The sequence below is a fragment of the Cupressus sempervirens genome, chromosome 3 (assembly GCF_028749045.1).
Source record: "Cupressus sempervirens isolate cs-2001-9-10 chromosome 3, ASM2874904v1, whole genome shotgun sequence".
In the NCBI taxonomy this organism is placed as follows: Eukaryota; Viridiplantae; Streptophyta; class Pinopsida; order Cupressales; family Cupressaceae; genus Cupressus; species Cupressus sempervirens.
The window spans coordinates 252,546,317-252,558,595 of record NC_143120.1 but is presented as its reverse complement, the minus strand read 5'-3'; the positions used below and the strand labels follow the sequence as shown (position 1 = coordinate 252,558,595).

General features: G+C 34.7%; 1 protein-coding gene across 3 annotated transcripts in view; it reads left to right on the top strand.

Moving 5' to 3' along the window:
• The window catches only part of LOC149565822 (las1-like family protein), an 86,619-nt gene that overhangs the window by 48,835 nt on the left and 25,505 nt on the right, over window positions 1–12,279 (top strand). For all 3 annotated transcript variants that reach the window (XM_089819310.1, XM_089819309.1, XM_089819311.1), the window contains one exon: window positions 8,187–8,340. In XM_089819310.1, coding sequence (XP_089675436.1) covers window positions 8,187–8,340 — 154 coding nt within the window. The remainder of the gene's footprint in view (window positions 1–8,186; window positions 8,341–12,279) is intronic.

Here is a 12,279-nt window from a genome sequence, read left to right as displayed (position 1 = left end):
AAAACAGGTAATACCACTTTTATTATGAGGAGGTAAGATTAAATTGAGTTATTTCATTGTTACTGTTATTTTACACCTAGATATAAGAGATAAAATCATGAATTGCTTTTCATTTATATGAATATCAGAGATAAGCATATTTCTAATTCTTGAGTTACCAGTTAAGTAATCAGAAGGAAAGTAATCAGAAGGAAAGGAATTCGAAGCCCTAATGGACTGAGTGACACAGCAGTATCAAAAGCACTTGTTGAATTAGTGGTATCGGAAGCCCTAATTGAATCCATGGTATCGGAAGCCCTAATTGAATCCATGGTATTGGAAGCCTTATTTGAATTCATGGTAATGGAAGCCCTAAGTGATATAGCAGTATCAGAAGCCCTAAATGAACCGATGGTAAATGGTGCCCTAAATTAAAATAAAGTGGTATTTAATTGTAATTATCATTTGATTTTGAAATAGCGATTTTTAGATGTTAGTCATCATGTGAAATTGCTATAGTGTATTTGTGGACTAACCCATGTACTTGCAGAAGTATTCCTAGTTTTGATTTCGGTCTCAATATTTCAAGGTATGTGATTTTCAATTTCCGTAGTAATTTCATTTGATGGTATTTCAAGTTTTTAGTTAAGAACTTTTGTATAACAGATTTTTCTTTTTAACGGCAAATCTTATTCACACGAACATGAATGATATAACTGCCTTCCTATGAAACGAAGTAGTAACTGTATTCGAGTATGTTAGATGTTAATTTAGACCCGGGAAATCGGGATGTTACACAAGTTCAGAAGGGGGGACAATACAATGGTTTTAGACTACAATCCTGCTATCTTGTGGAATTTTGGTAATTCATAGGTCAGCACATCTAGATAACGATGGCAAAACGACTAGCCCAAGAGTTGAGAAGCTTTATGGAATAGACTAATGAGAGGCTTGAAAGAAAAAACAAAAGATTACTCGAAGCTATACAAAAATTAAGCAACAAGAACAATCATAGTGAAAGAGCTAGATGGTGAAACGGAGTAAGGGAAAGCTGGTGAATTGGTGCGTCGTATATAGAAGTGCATTACCTATCCTAAGGGTAGGGGCACCACCAAGCGCCCTACCATTCTATAGGCTACCTCTGCATGATTTATATATGGGGGGGAAGGGGGGGCGGCAAGGGCATTCAATTTTGAGTTCCTATTGAGGGAGGACCCAAATCTACAGAGGGATTTGCATTCTAATCATGAGGAAAATGAGTCCTAATCATGAAGTTCAATTCCTCGAGATACCTTTCCTTCTTTCATGCCAAGAGAAGAACATGTTATAGAAGTAACAAACACAAAGTGTGGACGAAATTGCACAAGTGTATGTGCACTTGGATCCAAACATTTGACAATTTATTCCCTTTAAGGAATACTATGAACCAAAGCTAGAACAAACAAAAAAGAAAACTCGTGTTGATGAAGATCTTAACAAGAAAGTAAGTAAAATATTCCTACCCTATTTTGATGGGTCAGGAGAAGAAACTGCTCAATTATGGGTTCAAAAAATGAGACATTTATCACTCAACCCCATGACTAAAGATGGTGCCATTAAATTTTCCATACTTCACTTAACAGGGTTAGCCCACAAGTGGTGGCACTATGGTCTCACTTCCCTAGGCCACAAAAAAATCACCGCCTATAGTGAATTTATTGATTAAAACCAAAGAGACCGCAAATGGTACTTCCAGGAGTTAACTCACCTCAAACAAGTAGGAACAGTAGAAGAATTGGCTAATAAATTTCAAGACTTAATCAGCAATGATCCCAAATCTATCCCTAGGGCAACTCACTTATATGTTTGAAGGAGGACTTAGAGACTCTAATAAGATACTTGTAAAACCCGTCGAACCCCAGGACTTGGAGGAAGCCATTAGGAAAGCAAAAAAAGGTTGAATCTAACGTGATAAAGGAGAGGCCTAATAGTTTCCTAAGCTACACACCCCATCAAAATGAAGGATTGAAGAAAGATAATCAGGGAAGACCATATTATATATGTCACCGACCATGGAATAAGGGACATCGGTATCAACAAAGGGAGGAATTACTAAAGAAAAATGTATATTTCAAATGCAAGGAACCTTAGGGTCATGATCATCAATTAAAGAGAGGGCAAATGAACCAAATAGAAGAAAGATGTGATGAAAGTCCAAGGAAAATAACAAAGACTAGTGATCAAGAACATAATATTTGATAAATTTATGGCGACATTGCGAGATAACCTATAAGATCATTTCCTTGTGGAGTGGGAGGAAATTGTCTTAGGATGCTAAATTTTGCTGTTAAATATTTGCTTGAGGACAAGCAAATTTGGAAAGGGTTGACTGCCATGAGCCCAAATTAATAAAAATAATTAGTATATTAAAACATGTATATTATATAGATTATCATAAATCAAGCAATATAGTCCATAATAATAAGCAATCTATAATACAAACAATACAATTAATAATGAATATCAAGCCATATTATAGTATAATCTTATTAATCATTAAAGATAAAGTATAATAATGGTCCATATTAAGAACTGTGAAGTTAATGAATACAAGTTATCTACCTCTATTTATCTATGTTCTAAACAACCATAAATTGACTAATAGTCAAAATAATCAAAATAAGAAATGGTGGGGTGCAACTCCGAGCGACCCTAGCCATCTAGTAGGGTCGTACCAATCCAATCATCCACTTACCTTATGAAAAGGCCATTACATGGACCAACAGGAGGGGGGTATTAGTAGATACGTTTAAGGCTTCAAAGCTGATGCAAGAAGAAAATTGGCAATGAGTGATAGATCCAATACGATAGGGGAATATGAAATGTGGACAATTTAAATAAATAAAACCCAATCACTTTCCAAAGTGAGGCTGACAAGCCTTGAACAAAATAAGGAATAAGGTCCATAATGTAATAGATGAAGTTCTTACTAAGTAGCAAACTCAACGTGATAGGAGGATACGAAAAAAAGGTACAAGGGGCAAAAAAATCGTTGGGAAGAGCATTCAAAGCCAAGGTAAGTGATACAAGACCCCCCCCCAAAAGGACACGTGGCCCTCTATCAAGAGATCAACGAAATCTTGCAGCTAAAGGGGAAAGGACAAATCGGTAAGGACCACATTATCAACAGGGTATTAGGTATAAAGGTCACTCTATCGAATAGAGTGTAATAGTATTTTTAACTTAGTGTATATGATTTATAATATACAAATTCCCAAGGATCTCAATTAGGACTTATAGTAGAATAATAGAGAAATAGATATAATAATAAATGTAGATCATTCCAAAATGTAGGGAATGACATTGATTTATATTTAATATAATAAGACTCCATTCAAAGGAAATGTAATAGATTTGATAAGCAAATCTTGTAGACCTTTAGGGATGACTTGCAAAGATGATGGCTAACTAATCAAGGGTCATTCTTCGAGAGCACAATGGGTACTCCCAGAGGGTTATGAGGCCTGACTTGGATAGTAGTTTCAAGGAAGACAATAATAATCGAGGGCCATTCTCCAAAATGCAAGGGATCCTCCCAGAGGGGTAGGATGCTTGATTTGAAGGAATCCTTGAGGCTTATGTCGACACAAGAGAATATATACATATTAATCATTATGAATTTAGTAGGTTTTGCAAACGAATCTTGTAGATTAATCTCATTAAGAAACAACTTCAGAAGGGGGAACATTACATATACTCAAGAATACATTAGATACCCTTTGTAATATATTGTATTAAGATCATAATACAATACTAGATGTACTCTTTGTGAATAGCACACACTTATACTAATATGACTATCTTTTAATTTTTCAAAACTTAATTAACATAGAAATATCAATTATGTAAGAGCAAACAAATATGCAACACATGAGGAACACAAGATTTGTGTGGGAACCCTTAGAGGAGAAAACAATGACAAAGTATTGCTTATATAAAACTCTTTGAAGCTTCATACACACCAATCATAGGAAACAACAATCCCCACAATTTGTAGTCACCAATTGTAATGCCCCCCTTTGGGATCGTCCTAAATCTTGCCTGAGCACCTTGTAAATATCAAGTGTGCTGACATTCTCACTTTGGATGCTGATTGCTGCTCTCTTGGATTAGTGTAATTTATCAATGGTTCAATCTTCCTTGATTGATTCCTTGAGGTATGGGCAAGTAATGATTGATAAGTTGCCTTCAATGCTTGGAATGAATTCATCTCTATTGTTCGAATGACCACCACCTTTCATACAAATTGAGTCACCACTTTTCATTGTTGCTTTTGAGAATAATTTATTATTTCCTAAATTGATCTATCTTGGATCTCCTCTTCAAATGAAATCTTCCCCTCTTTATATCCTCCAATGCAAGGGAGTTCATAAATCCTCCTCACAATAGTATCTCCACATTTCCATATCTATTCTATGAGGAGAGTTTGCACCTGTGTACCTCCCTTGTTATCTAATTACCCAAGTTTCCCAACAACATCCTCTTCATAACGCTCACAATCTTTCACAATTACCACCCATTTAAAGGGTCACAACCCTTCGTCATTGCCACACCTTTGAAAGCATCACTTCCTTATCTTCTTCCCCTTCTTTTCTTTTTCCATTAATTCTTTCTTAATTCCCTTTGCTCCCTGATCTCTTACTCTTAAACGCGTATCCCCTCCTGAATATTTCAAGGAATCACAACTTTTCTTTTTCATGCCTTATGTTCATTCATTAATCTTAGCTAAATTTTGATTAAATTAAATTTTATTCTTATTCTTTATATTTTCATTTATTTTTATTCATCAATAAATCTTAGTTCATCAATGGGACGTTTCATAAACTGCTGCTAACTAATCTGCTCAAGTCTTGGTCGAAATATGCTATAAATCATCTTGAAAGCTCTGCTGTAGATTAGCTTCAAATAACTTAAAAACCTGCTAAAAATTTGCCTTAAATATCTGTTCCAAATATCTTCAAAATCTGCTTTAACACTCTCAAAAGTCTGCTCAAAACTATTAAAGATCTGCTCAAATCTCTCTTAAACGGGCATGCCATTTGTTGATTGTTTACAAAACTCTCCATATACAATTCTTATATCATCTCAAAGAGGGCGAACGATTGAAAATATATGTCTCTTTCCAAGACAATAACAACACTCAATTTATGTGAACCTCGTAATATCAAACTTGGGCACTCAAATGCAAAGGAGACAACCCCTTATTTAAGTTATTTGTTTGCAAATTAAATCCTTCAAATAATGATGCTCACATAGGTTTGCCCACAACAAAAATTATAATATATTTATTAGAATTTTCAGATCTTCATATTAGGCGCCAAACACATCTAAGGATGAGACACCATAATCCACACACAAACTAATTCAAGCACATAGTACTATGCCACACATGCAGAAACAAACATGGTTTATTTCTCACAATTAAAACCTTAGAGGAAAGTGATTGCAAATAACAGATCGAAGAAAATTTCAGCAGCATTCTGGCATTAAGATTTAATACTTCAAAATCATGAAAGTACAAGAATGATACAAAAGAGAAAAACAAAGATATACATGGGGAAAATCCTTTCAGGTAGAAAACCTAAAACTCCAAAACATCAAGCCAATGTATTAGTCAACTACAAATTACAACACATTTTCTGGCTCTGAGCCTTCAGATGGAGATTTCTATCTTGTTACATCCTAGGCAATATCTAGTAGCATAACCCTTGTGCAATGAACTCCTTTTCTCTCTTCTAAACCAGCTAAGACATCAACATATATAGAGCTGAACACAGAGGTAGGTGTCCAAGGGTTTTAAAACTATCTTCAACAACTAAGATGGAAGTCATGTCATAATGTTATCAACTTGCTAATGCTATGATACGTTTCTCCTTGCAACTTCCAAGGCATTTACACCTATCTCATCCTTATTCGTCATGTTGCCAAATACAATGTAAGTACAACATAGAAATTACCATGACTAGGAATGACCAGCTTCCTTATCTCACACTACTTGTCAAAAATGAACTCCAACATAAATGTCAATTTCCAAAATATAAATCCAATGCAGAATAGAGATTGTAAACGAAGACAGTCAACATAGGAAATTGCCAAACCAATAGCCACTTCAAATTGGAAATTGTTGGCAAGTTGGCTAATGTGGTTACATGGATGTTGTCATTTATCGCAACACTCTTATTAGTTAAGGTTGCATGAAGTAAAGGTACAGTTTTGGTTAGAGTTGATGAAGAAATTGTCAAAGTATGATATAGGATAACTGTCAGCAGAGGAATAGATTCAGTCAATGAGCTTCACTGGAAGTAGATATATTGCCACAAATTTGTATGGTACAATGGAAATTATAGATGACATATCTGTGTTCGCTAATATTAGCATGTTAGTTGTAATGAGTTTTGGATGGAAAACATGATGTCAGTTTGCTATCGTAGAGTCAGAACATATGACAAAGAACAGATAATTTGGCTAAGGAACTGATAAGAACTTGACAATGTAGGGATGACATCCTAGATGTTAACCCTCACTTAGCAAGTTGTGATAATAAATATTGACAAGTGCTTACACCTTTGTAATTCAAGCGGAGTGGACAAAGTAAATGTAAAGGGTATATAAGAAGGCATTTTGGATATGCGAAGTATGACAATGCTATTATTATGTTATGTGAGCTTTATTGGTATACTTATGTATTGATGTCAGAGGTGATCAGATGTTATATTGGCATGATCAGATGCGAGGAACACACAAGGACTAATCAGATATTGAAGATATCAGTGCAGTCAGTTTGGTACTATATCTAAATCTCTTAGATAGATTATAATTCATTGTAGGAGCAGTGAGCTCCTTTTGTAATACAACTCCTAACAGGGTTGAGGCCTCTAACAAGGACTGGTCTACTAAAATGTATGTAATCGACTCCTAGCAGGGTCAACACTCCTTACAAAGTACTTTTGATTAGCGCATCATTTTATGGATGCCATCCCCACCAGGGTTTTTCCTTGGCTAGGGTTTCCCTAGTTAACAAATACGGTGTTATGAGTTTCATTGTGCTATGCACTTTACTTTTCAGTTTGGTTATTTATGCAAGTATATGTTTGATTGGTGATATCCATAATTGGGCAAAAAGTGTTGGAATAATGATTCAGCCACCTTCTTCCCTATTTCTAACAAAATATGATAATATATTTTGAAAACTTAGAATCTTCCAAGTGGGTGCCAATACACTAGAAAATAAGAAATATGCCATCTCATCACCTGCCATGTAGGATTCCATCTCACCAAAAGGCCCCATAAAGTGAATGCTAAATTAGGAAGTTAATAACTTAGCATAAATCAATTAATTAAATAATTCAACATGTTAGGGCTAAGTTTGAAACACTTTATCCCAACACTTATTCCCCTATGAACACCAAAGTGTAACTAGTTGTGCCAACTCTTAATCGCTATTGCTGTCCAAGGACTGCCATTCTTGTCCACAGAAGTATCTTATTTCTTTAGTGTGGTTGGTCAAGGATGGGGACACTACACAAACTAGGAAACTACTCTCAGCAGATCGATTTGAGAATTCTAAATTTGTATCATTTGGTACAGTATGAGTTTTTATGTTCTCTCTATTAGCATGTTTGGTCTCTATAATAGCACATTTAAATGTCTTAATAGCAACAATCACTATACTTAAGAACTGGTTGCAATTTTCTTATTACTCATTTAGAAATTCGCTGTTATCAGAATTTTAGTATAGTTAATCAGGGAGGCATTTGTCTGTCCAACTGCTGACACGGTTGATTGAGGGAATCCCTGTTTTCTTTTAAATTTTGAAAACCTTCCTTATTCAATGCTCAAAGGTGAAAAGATTTATATTTTCCAACTCCAGAGCAATGCTGATTTTTATTATAATTGGGTTGTTACTTTATATTTTTTTTCACTAAATCAAGTCATGTTATGTTGGAAGTTCATATTTTCCTTTCTTTTAGAACTGCAGTAAACAATGTGATTCTAATATCATATAAATATTTTATTTAACAAAAAGATATAAATGATTGTATGGTATAACATACTGGGGCTGTGGAAGCTTCGTTCTTAGAAGAATTACCACATAGAATCTTCATGGGCAATTGAAGAGCTGTTATCCATTGTCAAACTTGTGCTGGAATTTCTTTGTTTGTTTGCAGGCTCTTAACTGGTTGAATTCCAATTACTGGGAACCTCAGAAAGATATTTTCCCTAATATACGACCTGAAATCAGGTCACGGCTTCATGTGCTTGCACTGAGTACCCAAAGAAAGCAATCAGCAAGAGCAGCTGGTCTACAGGAAGAAATGCACAGTAAGTATATCTGTATCTAGAATTTGCTAAGAACAATTGAATTCTGTTCGGTTTTTAAATTTGTATTTGACGACGTATTCAAGTATGACCTAAGAAATAAGATTCTTAGAAATATACTTCATTGTACACTCTTTCTTAGGCAAGGTGGTATAATAATCAGTATCTAATGAAATAGTCTACAGAATATTTTTTTATAGCTCTTTATGTTTATGGGCAATATGACAAACACACATGAGAATGTGTGAGTGCCCTGCAAATTGTTAAGCATTAGGTGCAAAACTAGAAAAGTGATACAGGACATTCAATGATGTGTAAATGTATTAGCCGTTTTCCGCAAAAAATAGTTTAATTCTCTAGAATTGTCTGTTTACTGAACTGGATAGGATAATAATAATAATACTGTTTATATCATATATTGAGATGCAACATCATGATGAACTAGTAAGGTTGAATTGTTGACATGTGAGGTCAAGGAAGCATCTAGGGTGATGACAATGCTTATATCATATATGCATTGTCATGTTAAACAAATAGGCAGTGATAGAGGTTGATGAAGCGATAAAAATATCTTCTCTGGTAAAGCATTTAAAAAAAATCAACTAGTGTAAGGTCAAAGTTCAGAGAGTGCATGAGCTCAAAAAGTTATTTTGACCAATATGAATGCAAATAATATAACATGTTCCAGTTTTAATTTTTTAATAGTTACCCATGATAATCTTTGCACTCTAGGTGGTGTTGTTACTCAATGTTTCTCTTTGGCTTCAAGGCAATAAGTGAATAGTTTTGGAAGATGTAGCCGATCTACTTGAAATTCAACACCTTTGTCCTTATCATTTAGGGTGCAGGTTGCTATTTTGTTAGTCTTAGTCTGGGAGAGATTAATGAGACATGCAATGACATTTTTGCGTAGATGAAGTGAGTAATTCATAGCAGTGATTCTGATCTAGGATCATGTTAGGTCCGTGGTGATGCAGCAATGGAACACTATGATCATTGAACTTCATATTGGCGGCCTATGCCTTTATTTTGTAGTATGCTCTAAGGCCCAAAAGAATGTCCTCTGATGATGAAGAACAGAAAGGAAAGTTCATGAAGACCCTTCAAACAATATATAGTGATGAGAAGGACAGTTTACTTTAAAATGTGATTGGTAGCTCTTAGCCATCTTTGGGGTGGCAATGGCATATAGGACAATATTAGCTCAAACTGACCCTATTGGATAATAGAAATGACATAACAAGGTTACGGTAGAATTGAGGATGCTTGCCATTTCTTTTCCTTACAAGTTGTTTGTTCCTTAATTATAGAGAGAAATTGCTCCACATATAGGCTCATTTGGCTAGTGAAGAGTGTAAATTCCGAAAGCCTATGAACAAGTGTGTTGGTAAGGAAAAAGTACAAGTGTCTTTTAGTGATGAGAGTGGAAAATCTTGTTTTTCACATTCTAGTGCTCGTGAAAAATCTTCATTTTGTATTCTAGTTATTATTTTGGAGTACATATGATATTTGACAAATTTGTTTGCAAGTTAGCGAGAGATGATTTTGGAGTACAATGGTCACATTTACCTCTTTTAGGGATGACTAAATCAATCATGTTGCTCGAGGTGATAACCGATAATCACTTTTTGTTACCATATGAGGGTGGGAAATTTGGAGGACTTTTCCTATATTCACGTACCACTTTAGATTTCACATCATTCACTCAGATATTTATGGTCTAGTAGATGTGTGTTCTATTGATAAATTATTCTATTGTACCTTTATATAGGTGATTACTTAAGAGACAACTATGTTTATTTTCTTTGGTCCTAAATCTAATGAGTTTTTAAAAGGTGTTGCTGTAATTAATTACTTAAGCTTACTTGGGATAATGCATGCATTTAGTTTGCATTTGAAAATTGAGACACTAGAAGTTTACACATTTAGTTGCACATGGTGTTGTATAAATTCCACTTTAGGTGGTAATAGTTGTTATCACATTCCACTTTATGTTGTCACCAACTCTATCATCCTCCACATGTTGCACATGCATTGTTGCATGCACAATGGAGGATGATTTACCTTTGGTGGACATGCAATTTTACCTTTTGTGGGTGATAAGTTATCCCTTGCTTATCATGGTCTCTTATGCCCTTGCCTATATACACAACCACATCTACATTGTACTCATTGATTGTAATTCAGCTATTGCAACATGAGAATAAAATTTGTTTGTCCATTTTGTCTCTTGCTTTTGTGCTATTCATTGACCTCTAGATCTTGCATTATTGCTATTGTCGAATTCTTACAAAAACTTTTTAAGGCTTTGGTGGGCAAACAATTAGATAGGAAGATAAGTTGTTAAATTGAGGTGAAGATTGTTCTAAGCAATTTGATGATTGATGTAGGCATGTAAGTATCGTGTAGTAGAAAATGAACCCTTATACTCCACAACAAAATGTGGTTGCAAAGACGATAAATTGAACCATAATGGAATGAGCTAGAACTATGAATTGTATATTATGGATTGGTGCTTTTAGGCTAAGGCTATGAATATTTCCTATTGTTTGATTAACAACTCTTGTTGATAAAATTTTGATGAAGGGTACTCACCTTATTAACACAAACACATACAACAAAATAGAGAAATACCAACAAATTGCAAGAATAGGAAAATGATTTCTTATTATCTCCAAAAAAATAAGATCACAATATTCAGAAAATCATATGCAAAGCCACATGGACATTTTCCTTACAAGATTTTGTAAGCCAAAGCCACCATAATTCTCCTTGAACTGTCCTAGACAACCCTACAAACCATCATTATATAGGTAATTTTGCACCCCCTAAGAAGGTTCTAGAAATTTTAATCCTAAACATTGAGGCTGACCAACCCTAAGATATTATTTATATTTTATTACATTAGAATAAACCCAAACAACTTTCAGATTTCTTAAAAGAAATTTTGAAGGAACTTCATTTTCTTCAATTTTTGGTGGCACAACTTTCGTAGACCATAACTCATTGCCAGTTGCTCTGATTGGGTATTATGACTCCATTTAGGGAATGCCATAAGCTGGTCTATAGCGCTTGACCCGTGCAAGCTCTAATTAATCGAGGTTTGACCCCTTTTCAGAGCCTCTAAATCCTTCAAAACTGAGTTCAAAGTTTTTATATCCTATTGACAATATCAAAAATTTTCAGATCTTAAAAAGTAGACTTAATCTTGCAATGAAACTTTACTGGCAAACTGATATATATTTAAAGTAAACCTTTAGGGAAGAAATCAGAACATTCTGAGCTCTAACGACCAACTTACTAAAAATAGCAAGCTTCCATAAATAACAACTCTGAATTGAGATAAACCTTATTGAAAAGAGAGATATTTTTAGGTAGTGCAAGATTGCTCTTACACCCAAGATGCTCCTACATTAGACACCTAGGGTAATTTGAGATTAACCTTATCACATCTCCGATGTTCAAAGGAAAACCAAGACGGTTAATCTCCACTAGTTAGCCATGATGAATCTTCAACTGGTCATTCTTTCCATTTGACCAAATATTCTTTATACACGACTGTTTAAAATGTCTTCAATCTCCTCTGTAGCTGAAGTAGCTGCTAGAATACTCCATTGTTCTTTTGTGACCTCATCTTCAACACCCCATTTGTGATACTTTGTTAGATCTAAAATGTTAAACACTGATGAAATATTTAGATCACTGGGCAATTCTACTTCATAGGCATTTCACGAATCGCGCTTCTTCATTATCTTGCATGGTCCAAACTTCTTCATCTTCAACTAATTATATGTTACCACTAGAAATCTCTCTTTTTTTGAATGACCACGACTTCATCCCCAAGTTGAAATTTCTTATACCTCATTTTCTCATCTACTGTAGCTTTGTACTGTGTATTCAATTTGGTAATGAGCTTCCTCACCTCATTCAAGTTCTTCAAGT